General features: G+C 38.3%; 1 protein-coding gene across 8 annotated transcripts in view; it reads right to left on the bottom strand.

Annotated features, from left to right (window-relative positions):
• The window catches only part of ATM (Serine/Threonine-kinase ATM-like protein), a 308,602-nt gene that overhangs the window by 129,365 nt on the left and 158,577 nt on the right, over positions 1-20,660 (bottom strand). For all 8 annotated transcript variants that reach the window (XM_089999875.1, XM_089999874.1, XM_089999877.1 and 5 more), the window contains 2 exons: positions 6,457-6,774; positions 6,184-6,302 (listed from right to left, as the gene is read on the bottom strand). In XM_089999875.1, coding sequence (XP_089856001.1) covers positions 6,184-6,302; positions 6,457-6,774 — 437 coding nt within the window. The remainder of the gene's footprint in view (positions 1-6,183; positions 6,303-6,456; positions 6,775-20,660) is intronic.

Below are 20,660 nucleotides of genomic sequence, written 5' to 3' on the forward strand. Positions count from 1 at the left end.
AAATGCAATCTTTGCAATTTATATCTTTTTCTGTACAAAATTTGTTTTCAAAAGAAAAAAGATACATTTTAGAATAACTTGGATGTCCAAGTCGTTTATACCAAGTTTCAATACTTTTATCTTGGACATAACTACAAAAAGAGTTCGTAGGAAGAGTCAAATGATCTATACAGTAGAGGTCTCCCTTCCTATGGCCTTGCCCAATCCGCTTCCCGGACTGTAGATCCTGCACAAAGCAGCCCTTAGATGAGAAAGATATTTCATATCCACGATCGGCAATTTGAGAGACCGAAAAAATATTTAAGTTTAATTTTGGAACCACTCTTACTTTTAGAACAAAGAAATTTTAAGAACTTTTAGAATAAAGTGTTCGTATACGTTTTATTTTTAAAAAGGTTCCATCGGCCGTAGAGACATAAGATATTTTTGAATTGGTGCATACATCGGTTAAAGCATTTTTATGGGGGGTCAGATGAAAAGATGCTCTAGAATCTATAATCCAAGAATATGTACCGGGTGCTGATGTAGAAGCAATCGCAGCACCCGATGTAGAGGAGGTAGCCTTGAGTATTTGTTGAAGAGCCATGGATATTTGTCCAAGTGTTTCTTTGAAATCCCCGCTCTTGCCCTCATCTTCCTTTTTAGTGATGGATTCTTCAACGAAAGACACCTTAGGTTGAAATATATGCGGGTTTAATATGACCTGGCTCATAGCAATGATGACACACAATCATCTTTTTACCTCCATTATAGTTTCCTTGTTTTCCAAAATGAGGTGGTTTGTATGTTTTAACATTGTGGCCCGGTTTAAACATGGCAAGAACTTAATCTACACTTTTACTCATGCCAAGCCGTGTTTCTTCTTGAGTAATTTCGGCAATGGCATCCTCCAAAGGAGGAAAAGTGGATCTACGAAGGAGGGAGGATCTAACTTGTTCAAATTTGAGTCTAACCCCAAATAAAAATTGAAACAATATTTCTTGTTTCATTTGCTTTTGTCTAAGTTCAACATCCGCCATAGCTACCTACTTAGGCTCCAAAAAAGCCAACTCATCCCACAAAGGATTTAGAGCACTATAATAATCTTGAATCCTCAAATCCCCTTGCTTAGTGGTTCTCACTTTTTCTTACAAGAAGTAGGCTCTTGCAAGGTCATTTTGGGTATACATACCCTTCATAAAGAAGCAAGCCTTATTAGCTTGGCGAAATTTAGTTATATTTGCACATACCTTGAGTTTAACGTTATTCATAAACCACAAAAAGATTTTTGCATGATTGCTTTCCCAATCCTCCACCTTTCTTTGATATTTTTCAATTGCTTTGAGGCGAGCTTCTCCCTCAAGAGCTTTGTGTTGATCTCCTTTGATCTTGGTGAGCTTTAGTTTGGGTTCCGGAATAGAACCCATTACATAACCCCAAAGTTTTTTACTTTTGAGATTATTCTTCGTTGCGGATGCCCACATCATATAGTTCTTGCCATTGAGCTTGAATGATAGATCGATTTTGGACTCCATTGCACCAACAAAGTATGAGAGGAAGAATAAAGAGGAATGTCATGCTTTCAACTTTCAAGATCCGTATGGCTCTGATACCACGTAATGAAGTATGCGGAAATGTATAACAAGAATGCTTAATGGATTCACAAGATCCAAAATTCGACAAGAACTATCTCACAAGAGGGAATATAAAAATATTCCACTAAGGGACAATACAAGAGGCCTTCAAAAGGCTACACACATAAAAAATATAAAAGCTTTATTGAATAGGAGCTTAAAAGCTTAACAAATACAAGGGGTAGAAACCCCTATTTATACAAGAAAAAGGAGCACAAGAGGGGGACCATTGGGGATTCCCCATAGTGTCGTTGGGATCCCCCAACGGTCATATTTATGACCATTGTGGTCCCAACGACTCTACATGGGACCCCCTTATGATGTAATAAAAATAGGTTTTAAAAAATAAAAATAAAAATCAAAATAAAGAAATAGAAAAAGACAATTAATAAAATAGTTGTTTCTAGAAACAACAATGTGAAATGACCAAAATACCCCTATTGGGTATTTTACATAATATATATATACATACATATATATATGTATGTTAACAGTCACCTTCCCTCCTTGTTCCTCACAGGAACCATCGAGCAGAGCTCGGGTTTCTCTCCTCACGTCGTCCAGCGCTCGCCGACCCTATTCACCACCATCGCAGGATGGTCGGACGACTGCCTATGCCACCATAAACCCTTCCTAGTGGGTGCACACAGCACCACCACAGTGACAGTCGGCCACCAACCATCGTCTTTTTCTATTTTGTTCGGAGCTCATGAGCACCCCCGTGACCTGCGACCCTACCGCCCTCTGATTTTCCAGTAGACACCTGAAGGTGCCCTTCTCTCTCTGATTTCAACAGGACAGAGGCACCCACTGGTGCCCCCTTCCCTTCCATTTTGGCCGAAGGAAGGCTCCACCAGCATATACCCCTTGCCCTCCTGTGGTGGTCGGAGCAGCCACCTCCGCCCAACCCTAGGTTGGCCGCGGCGGCTACTGCCGAACGCAGTGGCCTGACCGCCAGCCTCCCCCTTTCCCCTGCTCTATCAGAAGAGCCGCAGGAGCCATTTCCTCTGATAATGGACAGGTTGTCTGCCCTCTCACCCTTTTTTTTTCTGTTGTAGAATCAAGCTAGACTCGGTCATACCTCGAGCCAGCTCGGGTGCGCCGAGTCTGACTCGAGGTGGAGCCAGCTCGGTCAAACCCTACTAGCCTTCCCTATGCCAGCTCTGTTAGGCACAGCCGAGCTGAACTCAGCTAGCACCGAGCCCAACTCAGTTCTCCTTTCCCCAAGTCCCTTGTGTCCTTTTAAACTGAGCCCAAGTTAGTCTGGTTGGCCCGAACTAGGTTCAAGTTCAACCCCTGCGGTGTGATCATCGCTTCTTCCACAAAAATGAGAATTTGACCTCGTTCTTTATGCGGTGTGAAAACTTTTTAAGGGCACTACATCGACACAACAGATGAGACACGCTTACCGAGGCACAAACTTTTAAGAACTTACGCTCGAAATTGTCAAAGATTTAGACCATATATTTAACTCAAGGACACAAGAACAATATCAAAATACTTCTAACTTATACGTATTATATTTATCTTATATATATATATATATATATATATATATATATATATATATATATATATATATATATATAACTCAAGGGCACAGTTTTGGTATTCTTGTCCATTTTAAATTACATCATATACTTTTTCATTACGTTGTAATGTGCACAAGCTCCAACTTTCTGTAATTTATTTATCTTAATGTGTGGTTTCACACATCGGACCTTGCTTTATGTCATTTACTTTGTCGCCACGTTGTAACGTGCGTAGGCTCCTGTTTTACGCAATTTACTTAGACCGATGTATGATTTCGTACACCGGCCTCGCTTACGCAATTTATTTAGCTCGATGTGTGGTTTCATACATCGGGATATGCTTTACACTATTTACCTTGTCGTCATACTGTAATGTGCACAGGCTTATGCTTTAATATATATGTATTCTATATAGATATATAATTTTATAAAGTATGCAGTTTTTGCATACTCCTGCCTGCTTTAAATTACGCTATTGAATAGGTTGTCAGATAAAATAGGACCTGACGTACCCATTTATTCTTTGGTTCTGTCAAGAGAGAAGATAGGATGGTACAAAAACTCTGATGGACAAGTTGTTAACAATTATGCTCCTCGAGTAGCAATGACTTGGTATCCCCATTCATTAGAGTTAGTGGGACTGGGCTACTAAATATTATTCTAAGTAGTAGATCCCAATGACTTATGCAAAACTTTGGATGCATCCCCCTGTAACAAGTAGCCTCTGAGGAATTCTCTCTCGGTCATTTGGTCGTCCCCTTGGAAGCGGACTCATCTATTTGTCCAAGGTATTAAAATAAATTAAAATAAATAGAATAATAAACCCCCAGACAATCTCAATTATTTATACGTTTACCCTATACTTACCAACGGGTCAGTAATTATCGTAACAAGTTCACCCTGCTCATTTTTATTTATTGTGAAACTACATGTTGTGAAATAACGCATATGTTAGTCTTGTTCTGATTTTTGATATCTAAGCACCTACCAAGCTTTCATAAGTCTGACTCGTTTTATGGGATACAGGTGATGATTAGGTTGATGCGGAAGGCGATAGCGCGATGACGTGATGATATCAAGAACTCACTCTCTCTTTGTTGTTTCGCTCCTCAGCACATTCTATAATTTTGTATAAGAGTTTCTTTTGAAATACATCATTTTGTGTAAACTTTAATTATCAAAAAGCTTATTTTGAATCTATGTAGTTTCAATGATTGTATGGAGATACAAATTTATTGTGTAAAGGAAAGTTCGCCTGTAATGTGCCTAAGGTTCGCTAAATTGTTCTTTCAAACATTGTTTTCCGTTGAACTACCATTATAAACTCTGAAAAATGATTGATTGTAAAACTTTAAAAAATTTCCTAAAAAGTTTACAAGTTCGGGATTTTTGGGGCGTTACAGTTGTACATGTTTCACCACACTCTTGTTGAAGGATATCCTCAAATAGTAGGAAAACTTCATACTAAACTTATCAAAAACACTAGGTGTGTATTAGGTGATTGGACTTGATAGAATTGAAAAATCTAGGTACTTGCATAAAAAATGATGAAACTGTGTTGCAATCATCCTCGCAAGGGGCAACTTGCATATTTTTTAGCATATACAAAACCCTAATAGGTACTATAAAGATATAACAAAATGATAAAATTACATCAAAATTATAACCCATTCCATTTGCAACAGAAATAAAACAATTATACAATAGATACAAAGCATATAGGTTGATCAGGTACAAATTACTAAAACACCCTTGAAAGACAAAAGTTGCTGACTGTAAGCTCAGACCGAAGCATGAATACATAATAGTCAAGTGAGATGCCTATAGCTTTGACAAGAAGTGCTGGAAATGATGAGCACAAAAAGCTCAGAAGCCCAGATCAGTATGAGGCGCTATTCAAAATATCAGACTGATTGAGGTCAAGATAATAAATGAGCAAGAGGTTGGCGCTCCACCTAAGTGGACTTTCATGGCCCCACCCAGCACAAATTAAAGAGAACCTATGTCACATAGGTGCAGGTGCGGATACGGGTGCAGATGTGGCGATGCGTGTAACACCCCAAAAATCCCAAACTTGTAACTTTTTAGGAAAATTTTGAAAGCTTTGTAATCAATCATTTTTCAGAGTTTAAAATAGCAGTTCAGCGGAAAATGGTATTTAAAATAACAAGTCAACGGACCTTGGGCGCATTACATAACAAGTCATCCCTCTGTTTATATATATATATATATATATATATATATATATATATATATATATATATATATATATATATATGAGTAGGTGGTAGCTGCCTAGCACTTTTGGCCTACCGCTAGCCTACTGGGACTTTTCCTTGTTTTCCTTAAATCTGACTATACAAATGTGTTCAACATGCTTGATTTTGTAGGAATTGACTTTTTGATTTTCTGAGTCCACCACACAGGTTGGTTTTTATAAGATTTAAAAATCAACAGTCTAAAAGTTTCATAAATACTCGAGGCTTAAGAATTCATGTTTTTATTGAAAAAAACATGATCCAAGTGTCGTTTCCTAGCAAATCGACCATGCCAAATGCATCTGCAAGGTCAGATTTGCGAAAAACAACCCGAAAATGGCCATTCACTCACGATAGGCAGGCGGTAGGGCAGAAAAGTGGTAGGCAGCTACCACTTTTCCATTATATATATATATATAGAGAGAGAGAGAGAATGCACACATAAAATGATAAAAAAATAACAAATGAGGTGATATATAAGAAACATAAAAAAATCGAACACATTAGGCAAAAATAGAAAAACTGCTAGTTGATTTTGACAAAAGTGTCAGATCACAAGCATATCCGTAGATTGATCAATAAGCAACATGTATCTTGCTACAAATGGAACTCCTTCCAAAGGATGATCCATGAAGCACCACTCAGAAAGGCATAATTATTAAAGGCAATTCACCAATGACACAAAATTAATAATCAAACTTATGCATGCTGACAGTAGTTACTGAAATCATCACTTTTCGATGTTTGGATTCTCAATCCCATAGCTGCATGACACATTACCTGTGCAAGTTTCTGTTGAAATGATTGTTTCTAACAAACAACTGTTCAGAATGTAACGAACTGCCTTCGGAGGAAAGCAAAGCAAAGTCCCAGTTTCCAGCTCTCCAAGATGCTTCATACTGCAGAAGAAAAGGATTATAACAATACTAAAATTCTGATTGAACCCACAATGGGAAATAGAATGTAAAAAAAGCACTAAAAAGTATGTTAAAAATTCATATGACAGAGAAATCAATCATGCATGTCATCAATCAGAATGTCCTATAATAGAACCTGCAATTCAGTGAATTCTTCATCTTGTAAAAAACAATCGTTCAAGGTAGTCAATCCTTGACAATAAAGGTTGAGTACATGGGTGCAACCAGTTTGCTGCAATGTCCTCATCAGCCCCTTGTAGGTTTCCAAGCACCCTGTTCCCTTTTCAACTTGATATACCACCGATGGATGATACCTCCAAGAGCGGTCTTGCATCTTAATCACTGGGGAGCTATCATGTTGCTTCATTTGTGCAGTTCTTATAAGTAAGTCATAACTCTCAAGGGCCTTGCTCCAATTTCCCTCATGCTCATATGTAATGATTTGGGATGGCAGCTGTTCAAAAGTTCAAGCAAATGTGCATATGAAAATCCAATCACTGAGGAGAAACATATAGATCCATAAGGATACTGAATCATAATATAAACATCTAACAAGAGTAGCAGATGTTCACATCCTTAACACATTACAGGAAAGTCACGAATCAATGAGACCATCTTAAAGAACTAACTGAAATAAGAAAAGCAAGACATAAATTCCAAACTAAATCCAAACCAATTTTCTTCTTAAGCTTACAAGGTATTTGATTCAGGCAAATTGTGTCTGCTACTCCTATATAGGTTTGATCTACATCTTAGAAAAAAAATGACATGCACATAATTCACAGGGGAGATACATTCATCACTAACGTCGTGCAATTTGGTGATAGATCCATTGTCCCATCTTTAAGAGAATTCCTCAACTGTAGATGCCATTCTTTTATTAACATATGTATTCTATAAAAGTTGTGTTACTGAACAGTCCTAGAGGTTCAATGTGACTGTGTCCTGCCATGTCTCACATTGACACTTCTTGACATGGCTTGAACACAACTATTTTGAACTTCAAGGTGTCCAACACTATTGACATAGCATCTCAAGTGTTAGACACTCCATGTGGTGTATAGAAGCTTCACATATAAAGAAGCATCTGATATTTTATAAACTACTTTTGTTTTTCTCAATTATTGACTATATGGTGAACTGTGATTACCTCAGAACCAGATAGCCAGTTGAATCTCATTTTCGAAAAGAATCAAGCACTTTTCCATTTAACTTCAACAATTTTACAAATTACATGTCTTTACTTTTTTATTATACATTTTCTCATTTTCTTGGGTTTTATCATGCACTTTTTTCATATCAGTCTCATGTATATCAATTTCTGTCATGAGAAGGACATTGCTCAATCCCTCTCCTCAAAATTTGTAAAACCCATGACTTTACATAAAAAAACAAATTTATCGAACCCGAGTTGGATCCGGATCCAGACCCGGGTCAGCCCTAACCACCCCCCATGTTCTTTATAAGAACTGTAATATCACGTATTTTCACACTTATCACGTATTTTCACACTAAGTTAAATTTAAGATTTTGCAAAATTTTGGCCAAGTATAGAAGAAAAATCGTTTAATTCTCGATTTTTGGCCGATGCTTTGGAATATGGGCTTGGCCCAGGTCTCATTGTCAAGGCCTAAACGAGCCAATCAAAATGTGAGAAAAAGTTTTATTTTTTACCTTTAAATTCGAGCAAAATTCGGGTTATTTTCAGGCAGATTTTGGAAGCAAAATTCGTGTTATATATCGTTGAATGCGTCTCAAAATTTTGAGCGTAACAATATCTTATTTTCCATGATTTGGACTACGGTTGGCCCGAAAATCGTATTTTTTTAAAAATTGAACAGTTTGTCGGTTCGGATCCAGATTTGGATTGGACCGAATCTGATGGATTTGATCCATATTAATATGGATTTGGACTCTATCCAAGACCCATATTAATCTGGATTTGATCCAGCACAAGACCCATTTGGATTTTTGAGAAGGATTTAGATCTTGGATCCGGATCCATATCTAAATCCATGCCCAAAGATTTTTTCAACTTTAATTCATTAGAAACCTTTAAATTGGAGTTAATTAATGTTAAGAAGCCTCCCAAGTTAATTTCGTAATTTTTGGAAGCTTCTAAAATTTATTTATTATTTAATATTAATTAATTAATTAATTTAATTCCGAAAATTTACTTTGATATTTATTTAGGACTCTTGGTAGAGCCCTTAAACACTCCTAGAGGATCTAAGAAGGTTTGAGAAACTTAGAATCCATTTGAAATAAATTTTTGAAAAGTAACCTTGAGAGTCCAAAATTTTCGGAAAACCCAAGAGAGAGAGAGAGAGAGGAGTCCATAGAAAGGAGAGTTCAGAAAAGAGAGAGAGAAAGAGAGAAAAAGAGAGGAGGAGGAAGAAGAGGGCTTTCTTCCTCTATCATCCAACATTTTCACCATCCGCTCTTGTTCTTTTTTGATCTACGGTAAAGGTACAGGTTTCTTCTCTTGTTTCGAATGAGAACAAGAGCATGGATGAGATTTTCATGCAAAATTTTAGTGAATAACCATGGGGAAAGAGTAAATCTGAATATTTACTCTAATATGGGTGTTGTGTTATCTCTTTCCGGGGTTTGATTTGGGGAAAATACGCTTATAAGTATTTATGTTGGTTTATGTGTTGCCGTGGATCCCTAAATCGGGACAGATTTGCCATGCTCAAGGCACGTGCAAATCTGGCCCAGATTTAGTGTACTCAAAGCCTTCAAAACAATTTTTTTGTTTTGGTAAATAAAATAGACTAAAATAAAAGGAGGATGCTTAGGTGCACAGTTTATGGTAAAATAAAGCGTGATGGTTCGCTGTGTATTGCATAAAAGAGATTATGCATACCCGTGTATTTGTGTAACTGCTTACCAAAAGGATAATATGCATACGCATACTTATTTATACACGAATCTGTGCATATCTAAATAAAATGTTTGATTCCACATATACAATCTGGGATATGCTCTCATATTATACATGTATAGTTGATTTTAACTTGAAATCATAGTTATTCATGCTTATATGAGAATTAGTTGCATAGTTCTGAATATGAATCTGTCTTCCTATGCTTACTACAACTTCGATTTCAATGTCCAGTCAAGCAAAGGTTTTTTTTATATATAGTTGACGTTATGTTGGGCAGCACTGGCAGATCTGGCAGGCATTGACAGAACTGCCAGGCCTGCCAAGCCATCGGGCCCAGCTGAGTGGACTCGGCTGGGCAGGCATACAAAAAAAAAAGTATATATTCTTTCTTGTGCTGGGCCTCAGCCGGCCCATAGTCGGCTGGGCCATGGGGCAGTCAGCCCCCATCCGGCTGGGGGGGTTTGGCTGTTTGCTAGACCCAGTCGACTGGGTCACATGTATTAAAACAAAAAAAAACATACTACCTCAGTTATACATTTCCATATTTGTATTTGCATTAAATTGGGTTTTTGTGCATGAAAAGAATGGGACTTTCACTTGGCTTCAAAAAATTATATTTGTTTCATGGTGGTAAATACGTTTCCAGATTTGCTTAAGATGATAGATGCAGTTTTATGCATGTAAACTAATGAATGTTCACATGATTGCACGTTAGTATATCATGCTTAATCAAAGCGTTAGTACACAATCATTCTTATATTCATATGCATTCTTGAAATTGATGTGTTTTGCATGTAAGTAATCGCGTAATTGTTCACATGCTTAAACTGGATATTCTATGCTGAGTTAAAGTGTTAATATAAGGTTGTTTTTTTATGCATGAGCATACATGAAACTTATACGTTGTTGCATGTAAATATTGCAGGAGTGTTCACATGTTTTAATTGAAAGGATTCATTAATGAAAGCAATGTATTAAATGAAATCATGCATTGGACGTAAACATGTGAATTAAATGAAAGTACGCAATTAATATGAAGTTGTGAACTCAAGCACATGCATATGTATATTATTGTTTCATGCATATCTCTGAAATTTGCATATATGAATGTGCATTGAAAAGCATATGAAATGAATGCACAGTGGCATGATATTTATGATTTTTGCATATGAATGCATCGATAATCTAAAAAGATCATCCCGGGTTGTGTGAGCCTCGAGCATGTGTTGCTCTTTGTTTTAGTTGTTTTATGCATTGCAAAAAATCAAATGTGATATTATTGTTTTTATTGCACTGCTTTATGAAATCAAGAAGGGCAGTTGGCCCAGATGGTATACCTATCGAGGCTTGGAAATGCTTGGGAGAGAAAGGTTTAGAATGGTTGACAAATCTTTTTAACTTGATTTGGCGAACAAATAAGATGCCTAATGAGTGGAGGAAGAGTACTTTGGTGCCTTTATATAAGAATAAGGGTGATATACAAGATTGCACAAACTATCGTGGTATAAAACTCATGAGTCATACTATGAAACTTTGGGAGAGGGTGATTGAGTCTAGGTTGAGGAAGGTTGTCATGATATCGAAGAATCAATTTGGTTTTATGCCTGGAAGATCAACTATGGAAGCTATACATCTTCTTAGACAACTTATTGAAAGATATAGAGAGAGGAACAAAGATTTGCATATGGTTTTTATTGATTTAGAGAAGGCATACGATAGAGTACCTAGGGACGTTCTCTGGTGGACAATGATGAAGAAAGGTGTTTCTCTCAAGTACATTAGTATAATTAAAGATATGTATGAAGGAGTAGTAACCAATGTCCGCACTTGTGGAGGGGTGACAACCAATTTTCCGATAACGGTTGGGTTACATCAAGGATCTGCTTTAAGCCCTTTCCTATTTGCGATAGTGATGGATGAGCTTACGAGATCAATTCAAGAAAATGTACAGTGGTGTATGTTGTTTGCTGATGATATTGTTTTGATTGATGAGTCTAGAGCTGGGGTTAATGCTAAGTTAGAATTATGGAGACAGACATTGGAAGCTAGAGGTTTTAAGTTGAGTAAGAGTAAGACTGAATATATGGAATGTCGGTTTAGTAAGCAACGAAGTAGTGATGGAAGTGTAGTGAAGCTTGGTGAGCAAGATATACTGGTGAATGATTATTTCAAATATTTGGGATCCATCATTCAAAAGTATGGAGAAATTGATGGAGATGTAAATCATAGGATAAAGGTTGGGTGGATGAAATGGAAAAGTGCTACTGGAGTGCTGTGCGATCGTAGAATGCCATTGCGGTTGAAGGGAAAGTTTTATAGGACGACTATTAGACCCGCTTTACTATATGGTACGGAATGTTGGGCTGCCAAGAGACATCATATTCAAAAAATGAGTGTAGCTGAGATGCGGATGCTTAGATGGATGTGTGGAAATACAATAAAAGATAAGATTCGGAACGAAGAGATACGTAAGAAGGTAGGTGTTGCACCCATTGAAAATAAGATGCGAGAGAATCGTTTACGGTGGTTTGGACATATTCGGCGAAGGCCTAATGATGCTCCAGTTAGAAGGTTGGAGAAATGGGAAAATATATTAGTTAAAAGAGGTCGGGGTAGGCCTAGGAAGACTTGGATGGAGATGATAGGAAAGGATATGAATGCTTTGAACCTCACCGAGGACATGGCGTTGGATAGAAATGATTGGAGGAAAAGGATTCATGTGGAAGACCCAAAATGAATTTCTTTTTTGGTTCATATCGCTGACCCCAATTGTTTTGGGATGAAGGCGTAGTTGTTGTTGTTGTTGTTGTTGTTGTTGTTGCTTTATGTTGTCACGGGTTGTGGTCCCGTGAAGAGCTTCACATGTTAATTTGCGAGCTTGTGTTATTAATTTTGCATGTTCAATTGCAAATTAAAAGAATTGAATTAATAACAAAATAAAAGAAATTAAAGGACAGTGTAATCTACGTTTCCTTGATGTCCCTTCTAGAGAGTGAGAATCTTGGATATTGCGGTTTTGGGAAAACCGTGAGGATAATAAAACTCCGTGTGTATTGTTTGTTGCCCATAAACCCGATATTGAGGTTCTTTTCTTGACCACGGTTTAAGGAAAAGTCTGTCGCTTTGCTTGGGGGTGGTGTGTAGACACAACTGTTCTTTTGGTATACCAAGAAAGTGACATTATGGTTGTTGATTTTTATAGTGTCCTGACATTGGTTATTGATTTCCAATGTTTCAATGGATGGTGTTGATTCTTGATATCGGTTGAGGGCTAAGTTTGAAATCGAATAATAAAATACAACTTGTGGGCTAAGTTATCTTGGGAACCCTACTTGACCTCAAGAATTTTTACCTGTTTAGAGTATCCGCGGGCATCAGTAATTAAAAAGAGGAACTTAAATTGTGTGCATTTAATAGAGACATGCATATGAAAAGAAAACTCTGATAAAAGATAATTTATTCATGCATTGCACTCAAATCATGCATATTTCTGCTATGCATTAGATCATGCATATTTACTTGTTCTCTTAGTTGTTATATATTGGTGAATGCATGATGTTGTTTCCTAATACATGTTAAATGTTTGTATTGTTTAAATTGTGATCTTTGTTATTTATTAAACGTTTCCTCATGTTTAATAATTGTTCTCCATTGCATAAATGATTAATTGAAATATGAATTTGTCATAATTATTTTTTTCAAAATTGCATGAATCTTATTTATGTTCTTTTTACTCGTTTGTTTCATTAGAGGGATTCATACGCAGAATTCTTTGGATTTTGGCACTCCACTTTTATATTTTTCGCAGTCTCAGATGCCTAGTAGGGCGACTTTTTTTTGCGGAGAGCCACGAGAGGACTACACGACTGCTTGGCAGATTCTTTTAAACAATGTGGCTCTTCTTTTTGCTTTATTTATATTTTATTTGCTTATGTCACAGACTCTATGCATTTAAATAAATAAAGTTTGGTTTGGTCTGAAAGATGAGTATAACATCCCTTATAGTAGTGGTTGTTTTTTAACTGTAAGGCTCTGGGTTTCTGGGATTGTTTCTGCACTTGTTTAAAAAAAATTGTCACTTTTTCATGGGTATGAGTTGGGGTTGTTACAAGAACGCAGGGGAGGGGTCTCCCTTTTACGAAAATGGAGAACCCCTCCCGCCAATCTCTCTCCCCTCTCGCTGGCCCTCCCCACCAAAAAATCCCTACACCGGCGAGCCATGCCAAAGCCCTCTGCAACCCCACTCTCCCCTCTCTACCTTTCTCTCCCTCCCTTTGTCGACGGAACCCTCACAGGAGCCAGGGACCCGCTGCGTGTGCCGGTGACTTCAAGGTACACCCCTGACTCCCTCCTTCCCTCTGTTGTCTTCTTCTTCTTCATCCTTGTCTTCTTCTTCATCTCCTTTTCTTTTCCGGCAGGCAAGGGCAAAACCCCTGCCTCTGCCTCTTTGTTCCCTTCTTTTGCAATCGAGGGGTTGAGCCTCCTCCCTGTGTCTTCTTTGTTGCAGGTGAGGGGCTGAGCCCCTCCCGGCTCCCACTGTACGCAGAGGAGGAGTCGGGCCCCTCTTTCTTTTCTCTTTGCCTCTCCTGGCAGGCAAGGGCAAAACCCCTGCCTCCCTCCTCTTCCTTTGTCAAACCGCCCCTCGTCCCTCACCTGTTGCGAGTTGGGGTCGGACTCGACCTGACAATCGAGCCCACACCCCCTCGCCTCTTGTTTTTCTTTTTTGTGAGTCGGGACGGGCTCGGCAGGACAGCTGAGCCCACCCCTTGGTTGTAGATGCTCAAGCCAAGGTCGGGCTCGGCCTGCCAGCCGAGCCCACCCTCGTTCCCCCTCGGCTGCCTTCGGGGTAGGGCCAGGCCTGGCTTGAAAGCCAAGTCGCTCCCCACCTTCTTGTGTCCTTGGGTCAACCCCTAACGCGGGTCGACAATTTCCTTTTTATTTTTTAATACTCATCATTTCATTCTTCGCAGCTTGCGCAACGGAGCCTGCTCGTGCCCCGCGGCCTGAGACATACGTTACATACACTCAGAGACGTACGCAGCGCCGCGACTCACAAAGGTTGGGGAAAGTTGCGCAAAGGACAATGAACGAACTAAATTAAGCACTTAACATTTAAACGAAAATAGATAAAATATATATATATATATACATTTTAACTCAATGACCCAATTTTGTGATCCTTGTCATTTCCTTTATGTCATTTACTTTGCCGCCGCGCTTTAGTGCACAAGCTACTGCTTTTGCATTTACTGTTTTCCATCATTTTCTTTGCCGCCATGCTTTAGTGTGCAAGCTACTGCTTTTGCAATTACTGCTTTCTGTCATTTACTTTGTCGCCGCGCTTTAGTGCACAGGCTATTTGCTTTATACATTTATCTGCTTACGCATTTATTTAGCCAAGGTACGATTTCATACTTCGTGCATTGTTTACGCATTTTTGCGCTCAATGAGCAGTTTCGCAAATTGAGGATTGCTTACATCTTGTAGTCGCACTGTATTGTGCTGGAGCTCGCATTTTTGCTGACTTGCACTTACATAAGTGCAACCTTGATCATATCCCGTTTCGCTCGTTGTTTTAAAAGATGTGAGTCGCACTTATGCACTTAAGTTCTCCAAAAAAGGGATTCCTAGTGAGAACCTATTTTTCAAATGCGTAGTTTTGCAAAGCAGAATTTAAAAGTCCTTCCTATTACGAGATTGCAACCAAGTCTCCCAAATCGACGTATTTAGGAGAAGTGTTTTTACTACTTCGGTTTGCATATCCGATGGAGATGATAGGAAAGGATATGAATGCTTTGAACCTCACCGAGGACATGGCATTGGATAGAAATGATTGGAGGAGAAGGATTCATGTGGAAGACCCAGAATGATTTTCTTTTTTGGTTCATATCGTCGACCCCAATTGTTTTGGGATGAAGGCGTAGTTGTTGTTGTTGGTTTGCATATCCGATACGACTCGAATAACCCCGATTAGGGGCACGAGCATGTGTTTGGGTGTATTTCTGTTAAGAAACCCTTACCCCGTTTATAAAAAACTAGTATCGCGAGATATGCACAACATACGAATTCTGCGATAGACAAATAAGAGATTCATGGCGATCTCATTTCGTGCAAGTTGCGCAATGATGTACCCACGGTTTGAAGGATAAATCATGTCAAAATAAGATATTTGGTTACAACGTATTCTATTTATGCTCTTTTTCAAAAGATGCGGGTTTGCTCGTGGGCGCTAAAATTCTTATGAAAAGGATTTTTTTTTTGTAAATCCAGCTTTCCAAATATACAGTTTTGCAAAGTAAAGTTTGAGAGCCTATAGGTTGCGAAGAAACAACTAAGTTCTTCCCAAGTCGACGCATTTGAGAGAAGTGTTTTACTTTTGCGGTTTGAGATTCCGATACAACTCGGATAACCCCGATTAGTGGCATGGGCATGAGTTAGGGCATGGTTTCTGTTGAGAAACCTGTATTGTAAACAATATCGCAAGATATGCACAACATGCTGATAATGCGATAAATTGGATGAGATATGTGGCAATCTCGTATCGTGCAATTTGCATAATGTTGCTCAAGGGGTTTAAAAGCCTTGATCTTGACAAAAACTAAATATTTGTTGCATCACTTCTTTTACAAAACAATGGAATTGGGGTTTCTTTTGAGAAACCAATACCCCTCTCATCATAGTCGTACTTTTAGATAGGTATGGCGTGTTAATACTACGATGATTGGATGAGAGGTTGTGGGATCAGAGCATGTAAGTCAAACTAAATATTTGTTATATAGAGTTGGGGTTTCTTCTGAGAAACCAATATCCCTTTCATAGTAATCGTGCTTTTAGACAGGCACGACATGTTTATACTATGATGATTGGATGAGAGGTTCGTGTAACCTCGAAGTATGTGAATGGTACTTTATGGAAATCAATTGCATAGTAATGTTTCGCCTTCACAAGATGCTCATGTTGGTCTAAAGGACTAGAGCATGTTAAATGTAAATTAAACTGATTATATTGTTTCTTCCACAATACATTAAAGCTGGAGTTTCTTTTTGAGAAACTCATACCTCTCTCGTAGTGGTTTTACTTTTAGACAAGTACGTTGCGTACTACGCTGAGTAGGATGAGAGGTATGTGGTTACCTCGAACGTGCATTGGCACGTTGTTGATATTTCACCTTCACAGACAAGATGCTCAAGTGGGTCGAAAGACCAAAGCATGTTAAATATAAATTAAAATGATTGCATCATTTATTTCACAACACATTAAACCTGGGGTTTCTTTTTGAGAAACTCATACCCCTCTCATTATGGTTGTACTTTTAGATAGGTACGTTGCATACTACGGTGAGTAGGATGGGAGGTCTGTGGTAAACTCGAACATGCAATGGCACGTGGTTGATGTTTCACCTTCACAGGCAAGATACTCGAGTGGGTCGGAAGACCAGAACATGTTAAATATAAATTAAAATAATTATATCATTTATTTCATAATACATTAAAGCTGGGGTTTCTTTTTTGAGAAACTCATACTCCTCTCATCATGGTTGTACTTTTAGACAGGTACATTGCGTACTACGGTGAGTAGGTTGAGAGGTATCTGGCAAGGTTTTAAAACACGTGACTCGGAACTCGACTCGTTCTTTATTGACTCGTGACTCGGCGGGTCAACTCGGTGACTCAGACCGGGTTTTGTTAACTTTTGATTTTAAAAGAAAAACAATATATAAATTGTCAGTCCATGGGAAAGATGTATTATTCAGTGCAAGAGTGATTCATCACGCCAACACCTTCATAGCCGTTGGAAACTACATGATCCCAATGGCACTGGTATCCTGTGTGATTATGGATTGCAGTCACTTGGATCATGCAATATACAGAGAATGGCAGGTCGAGTTAAGAGATTCATTATTTTGGACAAACAAAGAACACACAATGGATTTGGACAGATTTTTTGCACCATGCATCACCTTGAAAGAATTCAAACTGCTATTAGCAGCCCGAAAGAAGATAGAATAAAATTTCCAATGCCTAAGATTAGAGGTTAGGAAAAGTGAAATTGTTGCAGGCCTTAGATTCATGATGCCCAGCTCTTAAATAAAAAAGATTCCAATTAGACAAAGGGCAGAAACAGAGACAGATGATGTTGGTAAAATGGCCCAGAAGCTGCACCAAATGCTACAGACTGGGGAAAAGTATCACTGTATAAGATAAAGTATCATTTACAAGAACATAAAATGGAAAACTAGAAGTTGCCTTGGACCTCTAGTGGTCCACGAAAGGGTGGTGATGGGGCAATGTTAGTTATAGAGGCAGAGTTTTTATGAAGTTGTATCATCATGTATGTAAAGTAATATGTGATATTCAAATAAGGAATCCTTAGGTCCTAACTCTCCAATCTCCATGTGTCTTGAAAGAAATCCCTGCTTTTAGATGCATAGAATTCTTTGTTAATTGGGTTTATAGACTAGAATGCTTTGTTGTTTGATTTATATACTATAACAATTATTTATTCAAAAAGATCTTTCCTGACAGTCCATGGGAAAGATGTATTATTCGGTACAAAAGTGAATATGTGTGTGTGAAATACCCAAAAAATCAAAGTTCAAACATCCCAGAACTCGCCCGAGTCAGGCCGAGTCAAGCCGAGTCTGGCCGAGTCAGCGACCGAGTTTTTGCAGCCCGAGTTAAGCTTGTCGGGTTGACTCGCTGGAGGGCCAAGCCGAGCCGAGTCAGCCGAGTCACAGAGTTGACTCGGCGAGTTTTAAAACACTGGTATCTGGTTACCTTGAATGTGCAATGGCACATTATTGATGTTTCGCTTTCACAGGCAAGATGCTCGAGTGGGTTGAAAGACCAGAACCTATACAATGCGTCTTCAGTTAAATAACACCTGACACACCCATTTGACATGTTGTTTTCATCAAGGGAGAGGATGGATTGGTACAAAACTCTGATAGACAGATTGTTAACAACTACCCCTCGGACAAATGACTCGATGTCCCCGTTCATCGGAGTTAGGGGATGGGACTATAAAAAATTATCCTACGTGGTAGATCTCATAGACTTCTACAAAAGTTGGATGCATCATTTGCTACAAATGCCTTTGGGGAATTCTCCGTCAGTCACTGGTCGTCCCCTTAGAAGCGAACTCATCTAGCTACCCGGGGTATCTAAAATACACGGCATAATAAACCCCCGAATTAGTCTCAGTTGTTTCTACATGTCGTGCCTTGTGCGTACCCGCAAGCCAGCTAATATCGAAACAAAGTTAATATGTTCACATTACTTGTTGAATCTAGATTAGTTCATATTACTTATCGAATCTAGATTTGTTCACGTTAACTTGTTGATTGAGCCTCCTGTATTAATTAACTGATCATACCTTGTATTAATTAATTGCTTATGCTAGATTTGTCGTATTACTGGTTGAATTGTGTATCATGTATGAATTTGATGCATATGTTAAATTTGCTCACATTTCTTGCTGGAATACGTATCATACATGAATCTGATGCATATGTTAGTTGTATTCACAATACTTTGTGATGGCATGATGACGTGATGGTATCAAGATTAGACTATTTCCCTAACGTTTCGCTCCTAAGGACATTTCTATAAGTTTGCATAAAGGTTTCGCAAGTAATGCGCCCAAGGTCCGTTGACTTGTTTCAAAAATACTATTTTTTGCTGAATTACTATTTAAAACTCCTAAAAGTTACAAGTCCTAGATTTTTGGGGCGTTACAAAATTAGCAACTTTCCTTCTCTTTTTCTTTGTTGTGTCACCTCTTTTCCTCTATTTCCATAACTTTTCTCTGTCCTTCTGACTATAAAATAAGTGTTGATAATCCGTAATCCTTGTATCTATTTATATGTATGTATCTAATTTTTCAAAGTTTCATGTGTAATGTAGGATGTATTTGGTGTAATGAAAGAGGAAAAATATAAGTAGATGCCTCTTATGCGCTTACAAGAACACAATGACCACTTACGGATCAATACAGGAGCATTCACAAATAAGCCACTTATGGGCTGAAACACAAGTAAAAAATAAAGAATATTATTGAGAGAGTGGGTGCTTGAGAAAGCATTACCTAACTAAGGGGAAGCACCCCTATTTATACACAAGAGTAGCTCAAGAGAGCCGTTGGGAGCTCCCAACTACTATGTTTGGGCAATGACAAAAATGCCCATTACAAAAAGATAATTTACAAAGCAGAATAATAAAGAAAATAAATAAATGTACAAAGACATGTGTCCCTAGAGGGCACAACCTATACATATCAGTGAAAAGACTAAAATACCCCTAATGGTATTGCATATTACAATAGAATGTATATACATATATATATATATGATCATACATACATATATGTTACAACCTATGTCACATGGGTGCAGGTGCAACACGGGTGCGGCACAATTTTAAAAATTTTGGACACGAGGACTCGGCTATATATATATATAGATATTTTTTAAAATATATATATATATATAATAATATATCCAGTGTGTGCATATATGTGGATATTGTCCTCTAAAGTTTGGCACCAGCATGAGTGTTTTTACAAACTTTGCAAATTGTACTTTTGCCCCTACAGAAAGGGGGGTCTATGGTCCAGGGGGCAGCGCCACCCGAATTTTTTTTTCTGAGGCTTATGTTTGAGACTCATGCTATATATATTTTTTAAAAAATATATACAAAAAGGTCATTTTTTTTCCTAAAAATGGATATTTTTTTACTCAATCAACATTGACTGAGTCCAAAACAAGGACGGACACGGCCTTGACTCATTGACCGAGTCTGACTCGACGTTGAACGAGTCCAGGCCGTGTCTGAAGCTGCACCCGTGTCAGGGCATGTCGACTCAGGTGTGTCACCTCCCTAGCCGAGTCCGTCTGACATAGGTTACAACTTAACATCTGGAATGTGATAAAGAAAATTGTAGTAGATGTGAGAGCTTCGATATTGTCCACTTCAGCGGTTTAACTAAGATTCAACCAAAACATGGCATTCCATTAATTTCCATTTTCTAGGGAAAACTTGGATAATACCTTGTTGGAAGGCACATCATTGTCGAGAGAGAGTAACTTGGAGGATTTTGAGACTGGGAAACTATGCACTATTTCCCAATGTAATGTGAATCCTCAACCTTACAAGGTTCTTTTTTTGTGCAATCAAATAGTTAAAAAAAAAGCCAATGTGATACATGCATATACCAGGTATAAGTTGCTTACAAATAGCTTTATTAGATAGTAAAGACAAGCACAATTGAAATATAGAAGATATGGTCTAGTTCAAATGATTTCCCCTCAACCTGGTTGGGAACTTGCATACTAAGGCAAGATACGGCAAGCCAAATCTTACTGCAACCAGCTGCACTTAGTAGTCAAAACCAAAGTTGCCAAACTGGGAAGCGGAAGCGGGAAACGATACGAGAAGCGAAAGCGAGAAGCG

The sequence above is a fragment of the Nuphar pumila genome, chromosome 3, assembly GCF_984573655.1.
Source record: "Nuphar pumila chromosome 3, dmNupPumi1.hap1.1, whole genome shotgun sequence".
Classification (NCBI taxonomy): Eukaryota; Viridiplantae; Streptophyta; class Magnoliopsida; order Nymphaeales; family Nymphaeaceae; genus Nuphar; species Nuphar pumila.